Source organism: Taurulus bubalis, assembly GCF_910589615.1.
Source record: "Taurulus bubalis genome assembly, chromosome: 3".
NCBI lineage: Eukaryota > Metazoa > Chordata > Actinopteri > Perciformes > Cottidae > Taurulus > Taurulus bubalis.
In genome coordinates, this window is record NC_136591.1 from 14,030,722 (window position 1) to 14,051,621 (window position 20,900).

General features: G+C 43.6%; 1 protein-coding gene across 1 annotated transcript in view; it reads left to right on the forward strand.

The window, feature by feature from the left end:
- Positions 1-20,900, forward strand: part of tbc1d14 (TBC1 domain family, member 14) — a gene marked incomplete at both ends in the record, with an annotated part of 29,168 nt that overhangs the window by 284 nt on the left and 7,984 nt on the right. Inside the window, 3 exons of the mRNA XM_079216130.1 lie at positions 3,546-4,329; positions 10,794-10,917; positions 20,292-20,416. Of these exons, the coding sequence (XP_079072256.1) occupies positions 3,546-4,329; positions 10,794-10,917; positions 20,292-20,416 (1,033 nt within the window). The remainder of the gene's footprint in view (positions 1-3,545; positions 4,330-10,793; positions 10,918-20,291; positions 20,417-20,900) is intronic.

Here is a 20,900-nt window from a genome sequence, read left to right on the forward strand (position 1 = left end):
ACATTTAAATTACTAAAGTCCATTTTATGATTATTTATTTTTAAACTTTTAACCACACAGTTTACAAATATTTTGGCGTCAAACAATTACGAGTCAGTCATTAATTCGGCCAAATGTATCCAATTCCGCATACATTTAAAGCATCGAGTGGTATTATTTTATTAATTGTTTGATCAAATTTTAAACGTTTACCCCCACAGTTAATGAGCCATGACTATTAAAATAGTTTTTGAATTGCATTATGCATATAAATGCTCAGATAATATTTTTAATTTTGATCTTACTGGACTAACCTCCATTCTGCCAAATGTATTCGGAAGACCGTTAAAAATGCCATAAAATAAAAACATGTAATGTGTTAAAAGCACATACAGCTGATTTGGAAAAAAGAGGCATACAGACTGGGAAACCCAGGCAACTTGTCATGTGCCTCGTATTAAATGCATCACACCATGCATTCCAATCTTTGGCCCTCCCGAGTGCCCCTTTTAGAATTTGACATTGTGTCTTAACCCAAATCACTTTCTTAGAAAACCAGCAGTTTCCCACATGCGCTTGTCATGTTGAGTTCATACTGGTCATATTGGTAATAACAGTATCATGACTCGCAGAAAAAGACATGCGTGTGTGCACATATGGGTGTTTCAGTTGAGTAGACGATCCCTTTTTGTTTTAATAAGGACTCCTAGACAAGAACATGCATGTCTATGTTGGCGTGGCCTCACAGCTCACTAACACTAATTATTGTTGTAAATTATTTCCACAGTGGCACAGGATCAAACCTGTTTTGTTTTGGGACAGAGTCTGCCACACTCACGAGACAACTGGCAGGTCAGGGTTTAGGGCTTGGATAAGAATCTGGCTTTATGCGTCAACGATTTGGGTGAAACGAGAGTCCATGGCCCGCCACGCTAGCTTTAGCTTAGCCAGCTGGTGTTCACATTACAGTGCAGACTCCAGTTTCATGCTGTGGGATTAGTTTTCACCTCTCGAGGCTTCCACACCCAGTTCCTCTGATGCCCTGCTTAGTCAGATGAAACCTTTGTATTTTGCAGAGCTGTTATTGTCGTTTTGTAATTATTTTTTTTTTACCGTAATCATAATTCCCCGGAGCCTGAGATAAACTGAGAAGGCATCACATCCTCACATTTGAAGAAATGGAACCAGTGAATGTTTGACATTGTTGGTTGATAAAGGACGATGATTTAAATGGTTGCCGATACATTTTCTGGCGATCATTCATTAACTAATCGTATAGTGTTAATGTTCAGTTAAAAAGCGCAGTTTAGAATGTTTCCATGTAAAATGTAAATATGAGAGGCTGAAATAAAAGAACTATAGCACCATGAAATGCATAAAGAAACTTAAAATAAATACATAATATGAAAACACAATAGATCAGGATTTGAAGTTATTTTTACATTCAGTATTTCTCACCAAAGAGGTAGGACAGCAGCGGGGAGAGCACACATCCATGGGGGGCGCCACTGCTTATGGTCCGGGTGCTGGATGTGATTTTTCCCAGCCTCACCTGCTGAGTTCTGTCTGTCAAGACGTTTGTGATCCACTGACAGGTGGAGGCTGGCACGGTGAGCTGGGAGGGTTTAGGTTGAAGAACCTCCGGGATGATGGTGTTGAATGCCGAGCTGAAGTCCACAAACAGAACCCTTGCATATGACCCTGGGGAGTCGAGGTGTTGCAGCATATGGTGCAGTCCCATATTGATTGCATCATCCACCGACCTGTTTGCGCGGTAGGCAAACTGCAGGGGGTCCAGCAGGGGCCCTGTGATGTCCTTCAGGTGGGTAAACACCAGTCTCTCAAAGGATTTCATGTCTACAGAGTCAGGGCGACGGGTCTGTAGTCATTTAATCCTGTGATGGAGGATTTCTTGGGGACCGGGATGATCATGGAGCGCTTGAAGCAGGAGGGGACTTCACAAAGCTCCAGTGATAGGTTAAAGATCTGCGTGAAAGGGGGACAGCGTCTGGGCCCGGAGCCTTCCTGATCCTCTGTCTGAAAGAGCCGACTCGCATCCTCTTCGCAGATCCTCAGTGCCAGACAGGTGTTGGATGGGAGAGGTGAGAAGGAGGCAGAGGGTGGAGGTGGTTGTTTGATGATTGGGGAGTTGGGTGGGGAGGAAGTGGCCTTATCGAACCTGCAGTAGAACACATTCAGGTCGTCAGCCAGTCGGTGATTGTCCTCAGTGGGGGGGATTGTCTCCTGTAGTTCGTGAGTACTTCCAGGCCTCTCAAAACTGCCGAGGGGTCATTGGCTGAAAACGTTTTTCCCAGCTTATCGGTGTAGCTCTTAGCTCCCTTGATCTCCCTCGTCAGTGTGTTTTTTGGCCTGGTTGTGCAGAATCCTGTCCCCACCACTGTAGGCCTCCTCTTTAGCCCGACGAAGCTCCCTGAGTTTTGCAGTGAACCAGGGTTTATTGTATGTGTAAAAAGTTTTAGTCGGCACACACGTCCTCACAAAAGCTGATGTATGATGTCACAGTGTCAGTGAGCTCATCCAGGTCTGTAGCAGCAGTCTCAAAAACACTCCAATTAGTGGCGGCAAAGCAGGACTGTAGCTCCAGCTTGGCCTCATTGGGTCTCTTCACAGTCTTCTCCACAGGCTTTGCTTTAATTTCTGTTTCTAGGACGGGAGAAGATGAACCAGACAATGATCAGAGAGTCCCATAGCTGCACGAGGGACTGAGCGATATGCGTCCTTTAGTATAGTGGAGTCTGGGTGTTTGTGCTCCATGTTGTTTATCTGCTCAGCCAGGTGTTGGAGTGCCTCACTCACGGAGATAGATAGATACTTTATTAATCCCCAAGGGGAAATTTCTTGTCATAGTAGCGCCGTACAACTTGAAGATACAAATAAACGCACAAGATAAAAATACAGCAACAGGGATGAAATGTGTGTGTGTGTGTGTGTGTATGTATGTATGTATGTATGTATGTATGTGTGTATATATATGTATGTATGTATGTATATATATATATATATACACACACAAACAAACAAACAAACAAACAAACAAACAAACACAACTAACTTGAATGAAATATATTTACAGCCGCAGAGTGTATTCATTAATTAAGCAAGATAAATGTAAACAGTAAAGGTGGGATGTACACACCGGCCAGGATGAATGAGGAAAACCCCTGTGGTGAATAAAATGGTTTGCAGTCCATTAAACCAAAGGGCGACTGTGGCTCAGTTGTTAGCACGCCCGTCTTTCAATCGGAGGGTCTGTGGCTCGAACCCGGCTCTGCTAGGCCATGTCGTTGTGTCCTTGAGCAAGACACTTGATCCCTTAATTGCTCCCTGTTGCTGTGTCTACGGTGTATAGAGCAAAACATGCAAGTGAAAAAAAAGTACGAGAGCGCACTACCAAGGCTGCCATCTGCGGCGCCATCTTGATGTTAGAACAATCAATCTACAATGTTATTGTACGTTTACTCATTTTAGTTCATGGTAAACTTCATACAAACTGTTGTAAAAATGTATACAAATCAATTCAATTGATTCTCCTATTCTTTCGGAAGGTGTGTCTGGAGAAGTCATCGTGGAGAATGGCTGTGTAGTGACAGACCTGACGGCCTCTGACCTCCACGATGGTACCAACCACCACGACCAGGAAAACCGCACGATCCTGCACAGCGAGTCCACCCTTCCCAGTTACAGGCCTTTCTGCTCCTCCACGCCCATCTACTACTGCAGCCCCCAGAAGAGCTACTCAGACCTGAACCAGGACAGCCACAGCTTGACCTCCCAGGACTCTGGTATCCCAACTCTGGAGATCAACCCTCCAGAGCCCATCCCCCACGGCCACCAGCGGCCAGGACACGGAGGCTTTGTCCCGGACTCCAGCTCCTATACTCCTGCCACTTTGACTTTAGATGACGATCCCTCTGATGGCAACGGCATCCGCAAATCCTCCACCTTCCCCCGCAGCGCATACGACTCCATCCGCCTCTTTAGCCCCGCCCTCCGACTGTCCGCCACCACAGGGACGGGTCTCGGTGGCGTAGCTCTGAACCGAAGCGATGACATCTCTGTGTGCAGCGTGTCCAGCATGAGCACCGAGCTGTCGGTCTCCAATGAGGACATCCTGGGTCTCACCGTCACTTCTGACTCCAGCGCCATTGTTACCTTGGAGACGGACGACAGCGGTGCCGCTCATTTCTCCGACGTGACGCAGTCCTCGTCACCGGGAGACCACAGAGACTTGTGGAGTCCAGCGCGGCCACAACCGGGATCCGATGTCACACAACAGGAAGAGGATGCCAGACAAAAGAAACTGGGACCTCTAGCAAGCTTGTTCAACAGGTACGTTCAGAATGTCAGCCTCCAAAGGACATTTCATTTATTTTATTAGTCGGTCGTTTAGCTTGACGCACACTACAAATGCGTGGCTCCATACAGCGTCGGAAATACACAAGGGCAAAGGGCAAAACTGCCCCTAAAAAATATAATTTTGCCCCTGATATCACTAGGAGAGGAGCAAAAAATGCCCTCATAATTTCCTCTAACTATAATAATTTAATGAACTTAGAAATTAGCTGTTGCACAGCTCTTGCACGAAACACAGGACAACATGCGCGACACGCCGGTGCTCAAAGACTTTAGAAAAAGCATCAAACTCTTCTGAGATACAATATGTAGTTTTCTTTTGGGGACAATTTGTGGTAGAAAAAAATGGAATAAATCACAAAAAGAAAGAACAAAGTTATAATTGTTAATAGTTATTTAAATGTAATAACAATGAATTCCCTCAAAGAAATAAGAATACAATTGAATATGATTGTCTGATTTATGTTTTGTTTGTTCTTTTGTTCCAAAAATCTAAGAAAACACTTTGAATCTGTAGACTACTGCCTAATAGTCTTATTGTTGCCATTTGATGACAATTGCTCATATACTGTAAGCCTAAATAAGTATATTTATTTTGAACAAAGGTTAAATGTTATTTCACAAGTTTCAAAAAGTGCCCCCAATTTTTATTGAAATGCCCTTGGATTTCAGTCGGTGGGGGCAAAAATTGCCCCCTAAAAAAATATGTAAATTCCCTACCTTGGCTCCATACTCTTAATACAATCATTTACTTGGCTCCATTAATTGCAATGGTTTGTCAAAATAGGTTTCAATCAATCAAGACAAGTCAGCTTTTTGTTTTCATAAGCAAAAACTATTTTAGATATGGCACTTCCATCGAGTCGTACACACTCAAGGTGTAGAAATGAATTATCATTCCCATCTGTGCTTTCTTCCTATATAATTTGTTTGCAGCTGCACTGCATTTATCCACTTTTACCCCTCCTTATTTAACAATAGTAAACAGTTTATTAACACGTGATAAGATAATCCTTTATTAGTCCCTCAGTGGGGAAATTGTAATAGATTTTGTATTAACTGCAACACACTGCAATGTAGTTGTATACCGTTTATTCATGAATTCATCATTTATAATTACTCCTGTCTATAATATAAAATATGTCTTTGTGGATTATAAATGTTGACAAATACTGCTAAAAAAAATCCCTAAAATGTCATAATACACTACAAAAGTTACTAAAAGCAGATGTATAAACAATGTTTATTTCGTGCTTATTAATGCTAAACTGGTCGAAAGTCAAATGTCCCACTAATGTTAACAAGCTGATCTTGAGAGGGAAAAATTACACTTTACACAAAAAACGGAACATTAAAACGTGTCAAATGTCTTAAATACATTTTAATCTATTTGAACGGCACATCTGAAAAAGCTTAAATCATCAGTAATTGTTTATTTATTATAGAAAAAAGAAGCCTGTAGGCGGCCTCAGCCTCATTCTAGACTCTTTGTCCAGAGGCCTTATTGTAGCCTTTCAGAAGGAGGCATTGCTCAAAGTTGCTTTCCAAACCCCGCTTCCACCGCTCTTGCACATTACAGCTACATCCCGTCTGTGATTACTTCAGGGTTTGGGCCAGCTGGTGGCCCGCTACTCAGTGTTTTTCTACCCATCTACTTCTGTAGCACAGCTTCCACAGAGGAAGTGTAGCATACTCATGTCAAGTGTTCATATGCCTGTCCCTCTGTGGACAGATTAGGGCACCTGCTGCGTCACAAAGATGCAGTTATGGAACTTTAAAGGGGGTGAGATAAAAAAATTAAAAAAAGTGAAATAAGAAACCCGGTCATTCAGCGTTTGTACGAAGTCAAAACACTGTAAAATACAACGTCGGAAAGAAAATTGAATAACCAAAGAGAAAGTTCAAAGAAAGCGATAAGCTCACTGAAAAAGCAATCAGCCAGGACCGCGGAGCGGCTGGGTCATCAGTCAACCTATTGAGTCGAACCAAGACCCTTCATCAATACCCAGAGAGGCCGGTCCTTTACATACAACAGGTGTGCTCTTTGCTGTGGCGGTGTCGACGACGCATGAGTTTACATCAGTGATTCAGCAGTTTGTCTGAAGTTGCTTGAAGTGGTTCGATCACATGAAGCCGTTAATCATCCAGTCGGCTTTTCATTTCCTTCTTTTCATTGAGGCCCAGAGTTCTCCTCGAATGAACATATAGAGGGTTGTACAACGTACAGTCAAACTTAATGTTTGGACCAGTCAGCTGGTATGCATAACCTGGCAGTGCTGGATTATTACATATTAATGATATAATATTAAGTGGATGCAGGAAAATTGCAGCTGTCAGTTGGTTATTTCAACCCTTTGGTCCAAAGTGAAACGAGTACACGATGGAGTGATCATGGAATGTGGCTCATAAATCTGTGGTGCCAGAGCGTGATTCTGGAGATCCTCTGATTCTTCTTCTAGCGCCACCTGCAGGTCAAAGTTTGACATTTCTGACCAAATACTTGCAAAACTAACATTCGTTTTCAGCGGCACTGTTTTTTTCTTGTTCTTTTTGTCACCGTGATTGATTTGAGATTAAATCAATGAATGTGATCCATCATGCGTTACTGGGCCGTACCTCCCTCCTCCACTCCCAATAATCTCTCTCTCTGTTATCCCTCCTTCCTCTCGTGGAGAAGTTACTCATTCCCTCGGTGCCCTTCAGACTCCGTCTCCTCTCACCCATTCCTCCCCCCCTCCACTTGTTAAGTCAGTCCACAATCTCACTCTGCCTCAACTCCGCGGCTGTGTGGGACTTTATTTCCCCCCTCTCTCTGAAACTAAAGCTATGGAAGACATGAGCCTTCATCTTGCCTAAAGGAGAGCTTCACCTTTTGCTCTTTCCTTCATCCACCGCTCAACCTCCTGGTGCCTGTTTCTGCTTTTTGTGAGGGGTGGAGGAGAAGAATTTAGATCCACAGAGCAGGATGGCATCACCATCCCTTCTCCTGTACATTGACAGGTAGGATGCCTGCCATCTTGTTAACATTTCTTGACCACTGTGGTCTGAAGTTGATAATTTCTCTGTGTTTTTGTAAGTAAGTGAGCAGCAGAGCTTTGAGCAGGAGTTGGATAATGTGGCTTTTGTGCTGGACGGTCTGTTTTTATATCAGACCAAACAATGTTGTAAAAAACAGCTCCTCTTCCTGCTCACTGGTGTCCCTTCTGATGGGAAGAACTTGACGTGCGTGGCCTTCTTTGTTTGCACACCCCTAGACGGAGCACACATCTGGTGAAAGCCGTCAAAAATCCTCGGGCGGTTCGACCACAAACCGGTGCGGGTGCGAAGCCTCAGCTAGCGTTCAACGCACCAACGAGCAGCCAGCTGCTTCCCAGCCGCTCCACTTGAGCACTCGACCATAGCCGAGACCTTCAGTGTCGCACCCGGTCTGAATGCAAGTCCTGTTCCCGCTCTGTGAACACTTGCTCAGCACGACAGTCGACGAGCTCTTGCAGGAGAATCTGCCGTATGAGGTGTTCAAAGTTGAGCCTTAAAGTCAGGTTTTAACTTCGTAAAGGTGGCACTCTGTTGACCTCTGCTCTTTGAGCTATGCAGCGTTGTTTTACGGTGGCTCACCACTTCAGCTAAGTCTTTCTGTTTATATAGATATTGATATATATATTTTATGTATCAAACTCTGGTCACTTGACAAAATGTGATGACAAGAGCATGGGTCAGGAATGTGTCTAAACTCTGAAGATCTCGAAGTGGAGTTGAACACTCAAATAAAAACTAGTAAGCAGACCTTGAGTGAGTTGTTTTTCTTTGTCAATTCACAACGTTGTTATTAGTCAAACTCTTGGATCAGAGTTTTGCTCTTTTTCGTTCTCCCTTTTGGTTCTTCGTGGACTGACAGCTGCAGTTTCCTGCCTTATTTATTTAAAAAATAAAAGTTCTCCAGGAGCAGCTGTGTGACTGATCACAGCAGACGTACAGTATGAACTTCACCGCTTCCCTTAAAGCCTTAAGTATGAGTACACGCACACACACACCCCGACAGACGGTTTGATTCTAATAAGGAAAATAAAAATGGAAAAATAAAAACTGCTGCTGAGTCAGCGTTAATAAATAAAAAAAAAAAATTTAAATAATCATCCTCGAGGCAGAATTGCACATTTAAATACGCTTTAGGATTAATATATTTATTTGATTGTGTTCCACACAGTCTTGTAAAGTCCACAGCAAGCACGGCCGTGATGTACAAATACGAGGGTTACGGTGCAGGTCACACCGCTTTGCTTTTCCTGTTAATTTTAAAACCATATTATGAAATGGTTTCACTTCAAATCTTGTGCACTCAAAGTATCTTAAAAAAAGGTTTGAATTTTAACCTCTTTAGTTTTTACTCTGAACCTTGGTTACATTTTATTCTTTTTCAAATTCTAATTGTAAACTTTAAGCTCCACCGTTTAACATGTGATCAAGTATTCATTTTAAACTTTCACTCAAGGATGTTTTTGTTTTACTTACTGTGAATAGTTTTCTCCTTCCTGTGCTTTTGTCTCTCTTTTTTCTGTGATTTGATCATGTCACCATAATTTTTTTTTTCTCAGAGAAATTAGAGCTTCTTTGGCGAGCCATGAGTAACGTTGGCAAACTAACTGACTTTTAGCTCGCTAGCAAACAACTAATGTTTCGTTAAGGAATACAGCGCAGTCGAAAGTTAAGCATGCAAATGTCTTTATTTGTTGAATAATAATATACTTTTTCCCCCTTCGTTTTGGTCAAGTCATCTTAGATTAAAATAATCCTTGTTGGTGCAGCCCATCCAAAATGTCAATTTAAATTGTATTAATCCAGTTGGTGTATTTTTTTTGACAATTCCACTTCACTTTTTTGTCAAAATCCGATCACTTTAGTCCTGACTAACGTATACACAGTAGAGTTCTCCAACAGCATCCCTATTAAGACTGCAACTAACGATTATTTTAATAATTGGTTGATTATTTTATCGATGAATCGGATAAAAACAAAAGCATTAATTTCCAACCCTTTATTCAAAAACAGAGCTGACAGTGCAAAACATCTTCAGAAAGTGCACAAACAGGTTGCTTCTTGAACATCCCTGATCTGTTTATTACAGAAATAAAATAAAAATGTACTAACACAAAAAACATACACATGTATGTAATTGATCTCCTTGAAACAGAGGCTGCATTTAGCATGCCCTGCTTTATCAATATGTATGAAACACTGGGACAGTGGGAAGCTGTACTGCTCCTCTCACGTCTGTTTTGACCCCAGCTCCAGGCCCAGCTCCACTTCATCTCAGCCATGCATCAAGCTGCGCTACATATCGTCCTCTTCCTTAAACTATTTCAATCACATCATCTTATCAATATCTGGGCCTCTTATGACCACGACATCACGTTGTTGGCTAAGCCCAAGTACGTGATTTGATTCATTCTACGTTGAGTAAAAAAATAAACAACCTGCAGCCAGATCCGCCGGTTTTTACGTTAACGAGTGACAGCGTGAACTGAACCAGATTACGGCATGTTTCATCACGTTACGTTTTTTTCCAAGCAAGACTTAACTGTAACGGAACATAACGTAACTTTAACGACAATACACGTTAGCTAACGTGATAGCAAGCTGACTAGCTTCCATTAAAAACAACTTGGAGGGAAATGAAGACGCTGGACACATCTTATTGCTGATTGGCCAAGACTCAACACGTCACATCAAAGATGTTCTGTTGTGAAGATCACGGTCTAAACTTTTCTTCGTGTCTCACTCCAATCTCAGAAATGCTGGCGGCCAGTTGCTCTGCTCTTTTTTTTTTCTTTCTTCTCCGCGATTTATGAATGGCGTAATTATCACACAACGAATCGATACCGAAATTCGTTGCCAACTCTTTTGATAATCGATTTTATCGATCAGTTGTTGCAGCCCTAAGCCCTATTGTGCTTATATCATTATGGCCGTGCGTGGATGAATCCGCTTTCAACAAGTGATTTGTGAGCACAGAGGGTCGATGAAACGTCTCCAAAACAAACGCACAGAAGCCAGTGATCTCCAGCCTGCAGCTGCCTCGACTGTGTGGCAGTTTTTTTACATCACATTTCTTGCAGGTTGATTATTGTGTCATGCGTTCATGGTCTAGTTGTATTAATCCAGTGACCGTGTCCAGCCTGCCAGCTCAAATGATGTCACATACTATAGGTGGTTAAAATGCTCTCTGGATGGCCTGTGTGCTCCCACTCTTAAGTCCACATATCCCTGCGAGCTAATCTCAGAAGACACACAAACACACACACTTCCTGCGACTCCCTAGGGGCCCACACGATGACCCAGAGAAGACTGCCATCATGGCGCTGCGTTCTACATCTGCTCTTGTGCCGTTATGACCTAATTTGTTCCTCCAATCTAATTCCCGCTCCTCTCCGTCGGTCCCACAGGAGCCTGTTTGCCAGGAGGGTGAAGGACAGTCGGCCGGCTGAGCAGAGGGATCCCGGGTGGAAGCTGTTCGGGAAAATCCCGCCGCGGGAGGGCGCCATCAAGGACCCGAAGAGAATACAGAAGGTAGAATCTTTATTTTCAGGGGTTCACAGACCGACATTGTGTTCTCATCTCAGGGTTTCTATGCTCTGACCTTGGGGTTCTCTAATACCAGGGTTCTATGCTCCGACCTCAGGGTTCTATGCTCCGACCTCAGGGTTCTATGCTCCGACCTCAGGGTTCTATGCTCTGACCTTGGGATTCTCTTATCCCAGGGTTCTATGCTCTGACCTCAGTGTTCTATGCTCTGACCTCAATGTTCTATGTGCTGACCTAAAGGTTCTATGCTCTGATCTCAGGATTTTATGCGCTGGCTTCAAGGTTCTATGCTCTGACCTCCAGAGTTCTCTGATTTTAGTGTTGTATGCTCTGACCTCAGGGTTCTGTGATCTCAAGGTTCTATGCTCTGACCTCAAGGTCCGATGCGCTGATCTCAAGATTCTATGCTCTGACCTTGGGATTCTCTGATCCCAGGGTTCTATGCTCTGACCTCAGCCTCTTACCTCAAGGTGGAAAGCATCAAACTGCATGTCTGAAGTATTACATTTGACTTCCTCAAACCCCAAATATTGAATATATTAGATGGGTATTTAATTGAAAGTGTAGTTTACTTCAACATTTAACATTTTAGAACTCCATTGAAGCGGTGAAGCTGTTTAAACGTCAAATGTATGAGCAACTGGCTTTTGGTGCAATGATATCTTCTAGCAGAGCTCATCAATATACCATGAGACGATGTGCTATCAACCAACATTATGACTCGTGATTACACACCAACTGAAGGCTCAGACATTCTAGAGGTCTAAAATGTCAGGAACATACCGTGTACATTCTCTGTGGTGTTCTCCAATACCAGGAGCACAATGCCCCGGGCAATAGCACTCCCATCAGTGACATTTGGGTTCTTCAGCTATTTTTAGAACGCCGCATGCTGGAAAGAAACAACCCCTATCAGTTTTAGAAACATAATGGAAATGACACATTAAACCACAGTGGATCTAAGACAATCAGATTAGGATAGCGAGTAGCAATGCTCCTCGCAGTGTTGCTACTAGTTTCACTAGATTTCCCAGAAGTGTGTGGCACCCTGGTCTACATGTAGCCACTTTAAACTCTTGTAACTCCCTCCATTTCCAGGAGCTCGCTGTCGAGTGCTGCAGGAAGTTAGCATCACTCCTTCCAAAGGATGGCTTTTAGCTCCACTTGCTAAAATAAGATAATCCTTTATTAGTCCCGCAATGGGGAAATTGTAGGATTATAGCAGCAGTGTAGTAAAGAGACATATAGTAAATAAAAATCAAGTAATATAAATAAACGGTAATAAAAAATAGTAAAGAGGAATACAATTGCAATATTAAATATACAGACAGAATAAAAAGTATTTTAAAAAAAAGTCAAGTAGCTTCCCCAGGATTTTTATCTCTACATGGAAGACAAAATAATGAATCATACAACACAAAAGCCAACATGCAATGAAAAGATTCAATCTTGTACTAGCTCAAATAGATTTAGATAGATATTTGTTTTAAACCAGCAATTGAGGAGAATCCTACTACTTATCTGTGCTAGACTCTCAGCTTAGAAACGTGTAGTGTTGGTGCAGCTCAGCTTGCTGAAATTAAAAATGTACGGTCTTTGAGAGCTCTTTGTCAAATCGCCTGCTGGTGACTGAACACTCGCATAATCTCCCACTGCCAGTCAAAAAGCCGGTCGTGGACGTGTCTCTGGGCCGATTTAAAGAGCACAGCATCCACCTACTGGTGGCATAAACCAAAGAACACGATGGCAGCCTGTAATTAGAGCTCGTAGAAGCCTGTTATTGTGCTTTTGTTTACCCCGTGCTCTTTGTGCTGCTGAAAGCCTGTTGATGTGCAGTTCCTGCGGTTTACATCAATCAGTTACATCAGTCCTTTTTTAAATATGTCACACACTGGCTTTAAATCGCTTGCTATGTATACTCCTAGGATTGACACGCTGTCTGACTCGCACACACGCACCTGCATGTGCTTCATATGTGAAGTCCACCTCATCTGTGGTTGTAACCTTATATTGAACCTCAGGAATCGGATAACAAGGCTAGGTTTTCAAGCTTTTGTCTTGGCTCCGACGCTGCTGTTCAAAGGCGGGGTCAGGTGTGTGTGTGTGTTGCATTATTTGTCATGGTTATTGTTCAGCTGCTACGAGACACACTATTTCCACCAGCAACATTTCCCCTTTGAGAACATTCTAATTTAGTCTGGGGACTTTAATATATATCTGAGGCCTCGGTGCGATGCCTGCTCACTGCTGAAGAAAGTAATTATTCTGTTACCTGCTGAGCTGCCGGTCTAAATCCCACTGTGCCTTACTGAGATTTGGGAGTGGGGCTGAATTGAATTTGGACAATATTCCCAACAGGAGTTTTAATTTAAGTAATTTAAATCACTTTTAGACTTGAGGGATTTTGAGAGCTAATGTTTTGTGCTGATACATAGGAACTACTTTAAAGGCATAAAGGGATCTTTTGTGTTCTAGTTTTTTGTTCTGGTCTGGATGGAAGTGTTTCTGAAGCAGGAACTAGACCATTGTGGTCACGTGGTAACGTGTAGAATTAGTTTCAGTTCAGCTGTAAATGAAGGAAAATGTATCTTTTTATATCAGAGGTATATGTGCCGTGTACAGATGAGACCTGAAAAGGAAAACCACCATGAAGAGTCTGAGGTGTTGGTTCACCACGAGCCTCCAGAGCAGCTTCCATGCTCTTTGGCATAGATTGCGGTTTGGTGACTGTTGGGGTTGTAGCGTATTAATTCCTGTATGGAAGCATCTGCTATTATGTTTTCCCTTCATTTATCTGGGTCTTACTGCTGGGAAGTGAAAAATAAATAATTTAGAGCATGAAGTCCCTCCTGGTTTTCCATTGGAAATCAGCATCCAGCAGCAAAAGTGAACCGCAGTCAATGAGCCGTGACCTTTTTAAAGGCCTGCTAAAGTCCGCAGAGCCCTGAAGCTCCACCCCCACTACTACATAAAGCACTGTTTGCATGTTTATTGATGCTGAACGTGTCGCATGTCCAAATTGCATCGATTTTTGCCAAAGCACTCCACGGGTTCCTCAGCAAAAGGCCCACCAAGTGTGAAGTAGATCGGATGAGCAGTTCTTGAGATACGCCAAGAACACAGACCGATAAACCCTGAATGGATGTGGCGGAAATGGATATGATTGCTATCAATGGTGCATGGCCTAGCTCAGGTTAAATCCTTTGTAAAACATGAACAACTAGGCTATAGAGTTTTCTTTTATTGTTTAGTCTGTCAGCAGTTTGGCACAGTTTTACACTGAAATCGTGCAAACAGGCCGACAAATGATATAACAGGATATTGAATTATGATCTGCGTGCTCGCTGATTCCCAATCCGGCATTTTGTATCGCAGCAATACCTGTTACTGCCACTGGTACCCAAACCACTCCAATGATGAACTCCAAGGAAACTATAAAACAGGAGTGGGGGATCTTCCGATTAGGGAATGAACCGCAATATTTCCTGAACCCTGTCACTGTTTATGGATAAAATAACTAGACATAACCAGGGTTGACAATCGCAGAACACTGAGACAAGTTCTGAATGCTGAAGAGTAAATAAAAACATGTCCGTCTCTTACAAGACTCCCAAAAGTGACAATCATCCAATAAGCTGTAAACAAGAGGAAAGATCCTCCCGGAGCACCAGCTTTGTAACTCTGTATCAGCACCTCAGGAGGCTGAGTGCCTGAAACCTGATCCGTTACTCTGGGATTGATTTAGAGCGGCTGCGAGGACACAGCAGAAAGCAAAGCTCCTCTCGGTGCAGCGATGGGGACTTATAACACACGTCCGTGCTGATTTGCTGACACACACACACACGCACACGCACGCAGCAGCAGACCTGATGCAGAGGCGCTCAGTGTAGCGTGAGTCACTGCTCAGAGAGATAGCGGGCGAGAGAGAGGGGGAGGAAAACGTGGGTATCATGCTGCTGCTGCATCGTTTCCAATGCGGGGTGTGTCCCTACGTTGGCAGCTTGACTGGCCATCTTCCCTCCGTTTTGATCTCCTCCTCCTCGTCGTCTCACTCCTGGGTGTCTTGTTGCCAGGAGTGAGCAACACCCCCCACCCTTCAGGAGCAGCAATGACGCTGGGCTACGGTTTTGTAAAAAGGAACCCCCACCGGAGGACTGGCCGGCTGTAAGGAACAGCAGCGTTCATGGTGAGTGAGCATTTTGCGCCGCAAGGACAAGTAGACCAACTCGGCCGACCCACCGCTTCTCTCTCTCTCTCGCTCTGTCTTGCTCTCCTTGTCTGGCAGAATCAGAGGGCATTGGCAGTCGAAGCGTGAACGGGACGCTGCGGAGCAAGAGGACGACTCGGGTTTCTCATAATAGCCTCTTTCAGCTCGCCGTGGCTCTGTGCTTCGTGGTGGGGATGATTAGTCATCGACGTCTCTCCAAAGACGAGCGCGTTTAAGTTTCCCGAAATGTGTCGATGGAGACAACCCATCTTTATTGAGCGCAACGCAACATCATTGATCTCAACTTAGTACAACAAAAGCACGTGCAACAGCGTCTTTGTAAAAGACAAGGGACAAGTGTCAAGGGACTTCCTCCAAGAGATGCAGAGCTCATTTGACAGCTGAATCAGTGGGACTGTTTATTTCCGCTTTCCATGAAAGCTTGGACAATACAAACGATAAAAGCACTCTGATTGTCTCTGAGCGTTTGACGCCAGTGCTCGTGGTTTGCCTGGATATGGTGCCTTTTCCTCACTTTGTCTTGATCATCACAGCCTTCCCAACAGACTCCTCTCCCCTGTGGTAACTGTAGCTCAGCTGTCAGTGTGCCAACCAAAATACTGACTCTAATTAAACCATCAGTCATTCATTCAATATTGTATCGGCTCCGAGATGGGAGTCATTTGCAGTTTTCTGTCACTGAATAATCAGATCACAACATCTGTGCACAGTTTTGCAGTAAATGGAATTGGTTGATCATGAGGTATATTCCTCTGGAGATATGTGTGAAGCGAAATGAAGGACGCCGTGCTGAAACTTGACCGTGTCAGAAGTTCACGTGTTTAAATCCCACAATGGGACGCTTGCAGTGACTCACATTTTCCAGCCCACCAGTCCGTTTCTCAATGCTGGTACACGAATAACTTCTTTCTTAAACGTAATTAACTGTCAAACGCAATCGGCGGAATCAACATTTTGAGTCCCGTCTCTGATGAACCCGTCCTGCAGTAGCTGCCAAACAAACGCACCTAGCTGTTGCCAAACAACGCAGACGCCAACTGACTCATTCACACATTGTCCTGCGCTTGATGGGCTTTGGAAAATACTTTTGGCACGCAGTGAAACCAGGCCAGGCGCCCTGCTGGGGCCTTTCAACCCGCAGCTTGCACTGAGAAAGCCGGAGGTGTTTTCATGAGGATGTGATGCAAAGATGCCGAGCCAAGGCAGTACTGGAGGACGGCTTCACCAGCACTAGGAACAGCCGTGTCTTTTCAGGCCTCCGTTGCTCCTTTTTTTTTTTTTTTTTGCATATGACATGCATTTACCCAAGTCGTACTTGAGTATTGTTGTCGGACTCTAGAGGGCCACACGGCAAGTTTTAAATCGGTACCAGAAATGTATGTGTGTGTGTGTGTGTGTGTGTGTGTGTGTGTGTGTGTGTGTGTGTGTGTGTGTGTGTGTGTGTGTGTGTGTGTGTGTGTGTGTGTGTGTGTGTGTGTGTGTGTGTGTGGGGGGGTGGTTTTAAAGGCCATTAGCAGCCAGCATGACAGTCAGTCAGTCGGTGCAGCCAGGCGCCCAGGGAGCTCTTTCACCACTTCCAGGAAATTGGAGAACAGAAAGCCAGCGTGACGAAGCCGGTTGCCCTGGTGGCAGGTTATCATGGGATACCGTTGCTATTGCAGCAGCTTAAAGCTACCGCACAGAGAGAGTACAGTTCATCATAGATGTGAGGGGTTTATCAACATTGTTGAGGAATAGATGACAATATTTGTTTATTGTTTTTATTTCATTCTTGAATGAAAGACTGAGTGTCGGTCACAGGGATGCATTGAGATACACACTTGTTTATGGAAAGTAAACTATGGGCTGAATGTATTCGCTATCTGTTGGCTGGGAAACTAGAGGGGGAATCCCACCAATTGCTCCGCTTTAAAGTCTGTTTACAGGTTGAAGAAAGGTTGAAAGGTTGAAGAAAGTAATACACATGTGGAGAAAAGTTATCCAGAGCCTTTTGTGTTTGTACCTCCAGAGGGAGCCGTGTGAAGTCCAATAAACCTTCCATCTGAAGCACTGAGCCACTAGTAGGACAGTAAGACTGGTTGTTGAGTGGCGGAGGAATGTGCTGTAGCGTGGTTAGCCTTGACAGGATTCTGTTCCGGTGTTCGCTGAGGCGCCGATGTTCAATTGTTATTGTTTTAGCTAATCACTTATCCAGTTTCTCACCCCGACCTACTTGAAATACTTTTACACCACTATTTGCAACTCATTATCACAAATTCCCTTCCACACGCACACTTCTCAGAAGAAAAGAAGAAAAAGAAACATGCACTTTATTAATCCCCTTGGGGAAATTCTTCTCTGCATTTGACCCATCCCTGGATAGGGAGCAGTGGGCAGCCCTGTGAGGCGCCTGGGGAGCAGTTGAGGGTTCAGTGTCTTGCTCAGGGACACTTCGACATGTGAGCTATGGGAGGACTGGGGATCGAGCCGGCTACCTTGTGGTTGCGGGACGACCACTCATCCCCTTGTACTACAGCTTCACACACATCCTATCTCGTGTTCCACCTTGTTGGTCAAAATAAAGTGTTTTAGATAAAGTAAATCAGGTTGAACTGGCAATTTGTTAACTAGCTGTATGAGCAAATTGTTTGCTAATACTCAAAGAAATTATACACAAAGATAGGTGTTGAATTTTGAGCTTTATCGGTAAAAGTGAGTATGCTATCCTGTAGCTGTGTGCGTCCTATTATTTGAACCCCCCCCGGCCCCCCTTGAACTGGCCATTAACAAACTAGCTCGAGAGCTATCGTGACTGACTAGTGCTAGCATGTTCCCAGCTATATGATAACTTAGCTTTGAAATGTAGCCGTCTTTGTTTTGTTTTTTACATGGCCTTTCTTGAGTCTTTGCCAGATAAGATGATGAGGAACTGATATTTTGTGTTTACTTCCCCCTTTTTAAAGCCAACTTTAAGTTTTTCGCTGTTTCATTCACTCTCATATCTGCCCCTTAGATAAGCAGATTGTCCTGCATAAACCTGCCCATTAAACCACAACTTGTTTTTGGATTAAGCACACATGTACAAAAAGAAGTGCAGCCTCACAGAGCTGCTACAGGCAGTGTTGGGGTAGTTACTCAGAAAAAGTAACTAGTTGCAAGTTACTAGTTACTTCTGAAAATTGTAACTAGATTACTTTACTAGTTACTGCATTTGAAAAGTAACTACACTACTAGTTACTTTACTTTCCATTTTTTTAAGCAAATGTCCAAATTAACCGCAAAGATACATGGACAAACATCATGGCCCTTTCATCACTTTATTTTCAATAAAGGGCATCTCTTAGCCTTTCCACATAGTGTATTGTAATTGTAAACATGTAAAACAAAATGGCATATAAAACTCAGCCATTAACTTGAACGAACATTAACCCTGTTCACACTGTCTGACCAAAGAAATATGCCTCACTTTAAAATCCACAAACAACAGGATACAAGAGGCTGTGTATGGTGGGGACGTTCAGGTCAAACAGCATAACACATTGAAAACAGGCTTTTGGAAACATGAGACCCCACTAAACCAAATGGGGGCCGATTCCTAAGAACAAAACCAGCTTGTTATAGGAATCATTGTAGTGGTTTAAGAAAAATTAATGGCACTTTTTCCCATAAAATAGAAACAGAAATGCACTTAACCCAAAAAATAGAAACAGAAAATGCAATTAAATAAACAGAAAATCCACTTCATCATTGCCTAAATAAACAGAAAGTGCACTGTATCCTATGAAGTTTATCATTTTTCTCTATTCCCTAACCCTTCAAAATAGCGATTGTATCGCATGAGTAAAAGTCTCTGGAATCTTTTACCCGACAGCCTGTTCCTCCTTGGGGTCAGAACAATACTGCCCAGGCTGAAAAGCCTTTTGACAGTGTAACTTGTTTTATTACATGATTTACTCTTACTCTTTTCGGACTGGTACAAATGTCTTGAGTAACGTAGGAACGCGCGTTACTGAGGTCTAGTAAAGTAGTGTAGTTACCAATATTTTGAGTGTAATGCGTTACTTTACTTCGTTACCTATAAAAGTAATTACGTTACTGTAATCCGTTACTTTGTAACTCGTTACCCCCAACACTGGCTACAGGCTGTAGACTTGTTCCTGCTATTAGTCATAGAGATTACGACTAATATTAGTCATTCATGCCGGCTTTAGGTCTTTTCTGTCCCTCCTCTTACTTTTTTTCGTTGACGCCCTGCCTTCCTGAATCTATTTGAATTACCTTTATTTGTCTTTAAGCCTCTGGTACAACAGGCAGTAACACAAAGACGGATTAATAACACGGGCCGCGTCACGAGCAGTCATGCATGCACACTCACACACTCCCATTGTAGGAATGGATTGTTCTGTCTGTATTGTGGCCGGTGCTGATCAATGTGAACATCCCTGTGGCGGCACAGTGTTAAGCTTGCCTGCAGCTCTCGGCCTGCATTATTAACCAGCTTAACGCACACTGGAGGCCATGTTGGACACACAGTGGGGTGTGTGCATGTTCTTGTATTGCACTTGCCTTATTTACAGTGGCGTCCTAATTAACTAGAGAGACAATGTAACGTCTTCCCTGAACTGTTTGAGACCCATCACCTCCCTAATTCTGGATATAAGTTCAGAGCTCCACTCACTCACTCTCACACACAAAACCTGTTTGTCAGCTGATAGTCAGTATTGTGCCAAAGTGCCCTGTGGTTGTAGCGGGCTGGGTGTCACATGGCCTCCTCTCTCTATAGGCCTGGATCACACTCATTAGACAGCAGCTGACAAATGCTCAGAGGCCAAAAGAGCGTTGTCTCAAGGTTGTCGAGACATTTCTCACTGTTTCTGTGTGACTTAATGTACACCTACAAGTCCGCGCATCTTTTTTATCATCTCCTTTCGTTCCCTCTCCAAAACCTTTTAAATCCTTGCACTCGGTGCCTGACCACAACAGTAGCTTTGCGGTCAGCTGTGGCCCTTGTGGCAATTTTCTCTGGCTTTGAAGCATGACTATCTGCACTTTGATAAGGAATAGAACTCAGCGCCATGATGGCTGTCTTCTTTCAGTCTTTACGTTTCTTTGTCTAAATATGCGGGGGGGGGGGGGGTTTCCCCGTCGTCAGGAATATGAAACAAAGAGTGGCAGAGCTGGACCTGGCAACCCGACATCTCCCAGGCACGGTGTAAGGAAAAACCTGGACTTTGAGCCGCTCTCCACCACCGCACTCATACTGGAGGACAGACCTGCGTATGTAAACACACTCTCACACACACACACACACACACACACACACACACACACACACACACACACACACACACACACACACACACACTCTTCAACCTGTTAGACTATCCCACATTTTTCTTTCTCTCTCACTGCCAGTGGAGTTTGCTTTTGAGACAAAGCCACGTATGTTGCCTTTCTGTCTTTATCTTCCCCTCATTCCTTCTTTATCAGTCGTCCTTCCTCTGTCATTAGACTTTCAGTATTGTTCCAGCTTGCTGTGCTGCGTCTCTGTTTGTATTACAGACGGTAAAAGAGAGGTGCTGCTGAAAGTTTAATAGCCCTCTCTCAGACTGGCTCCATTACCCTGTTTCTTTTTGTTTCATTTTTCGTTTTGTTAACATACATACATACAGATAGACAGACGCTCGGCCTCATGTTTCATTCAGTGGTGCTGCTCAGCCACAAGATTTTGCCTGATTTGCTGTGTGTACACAAGGAAGAT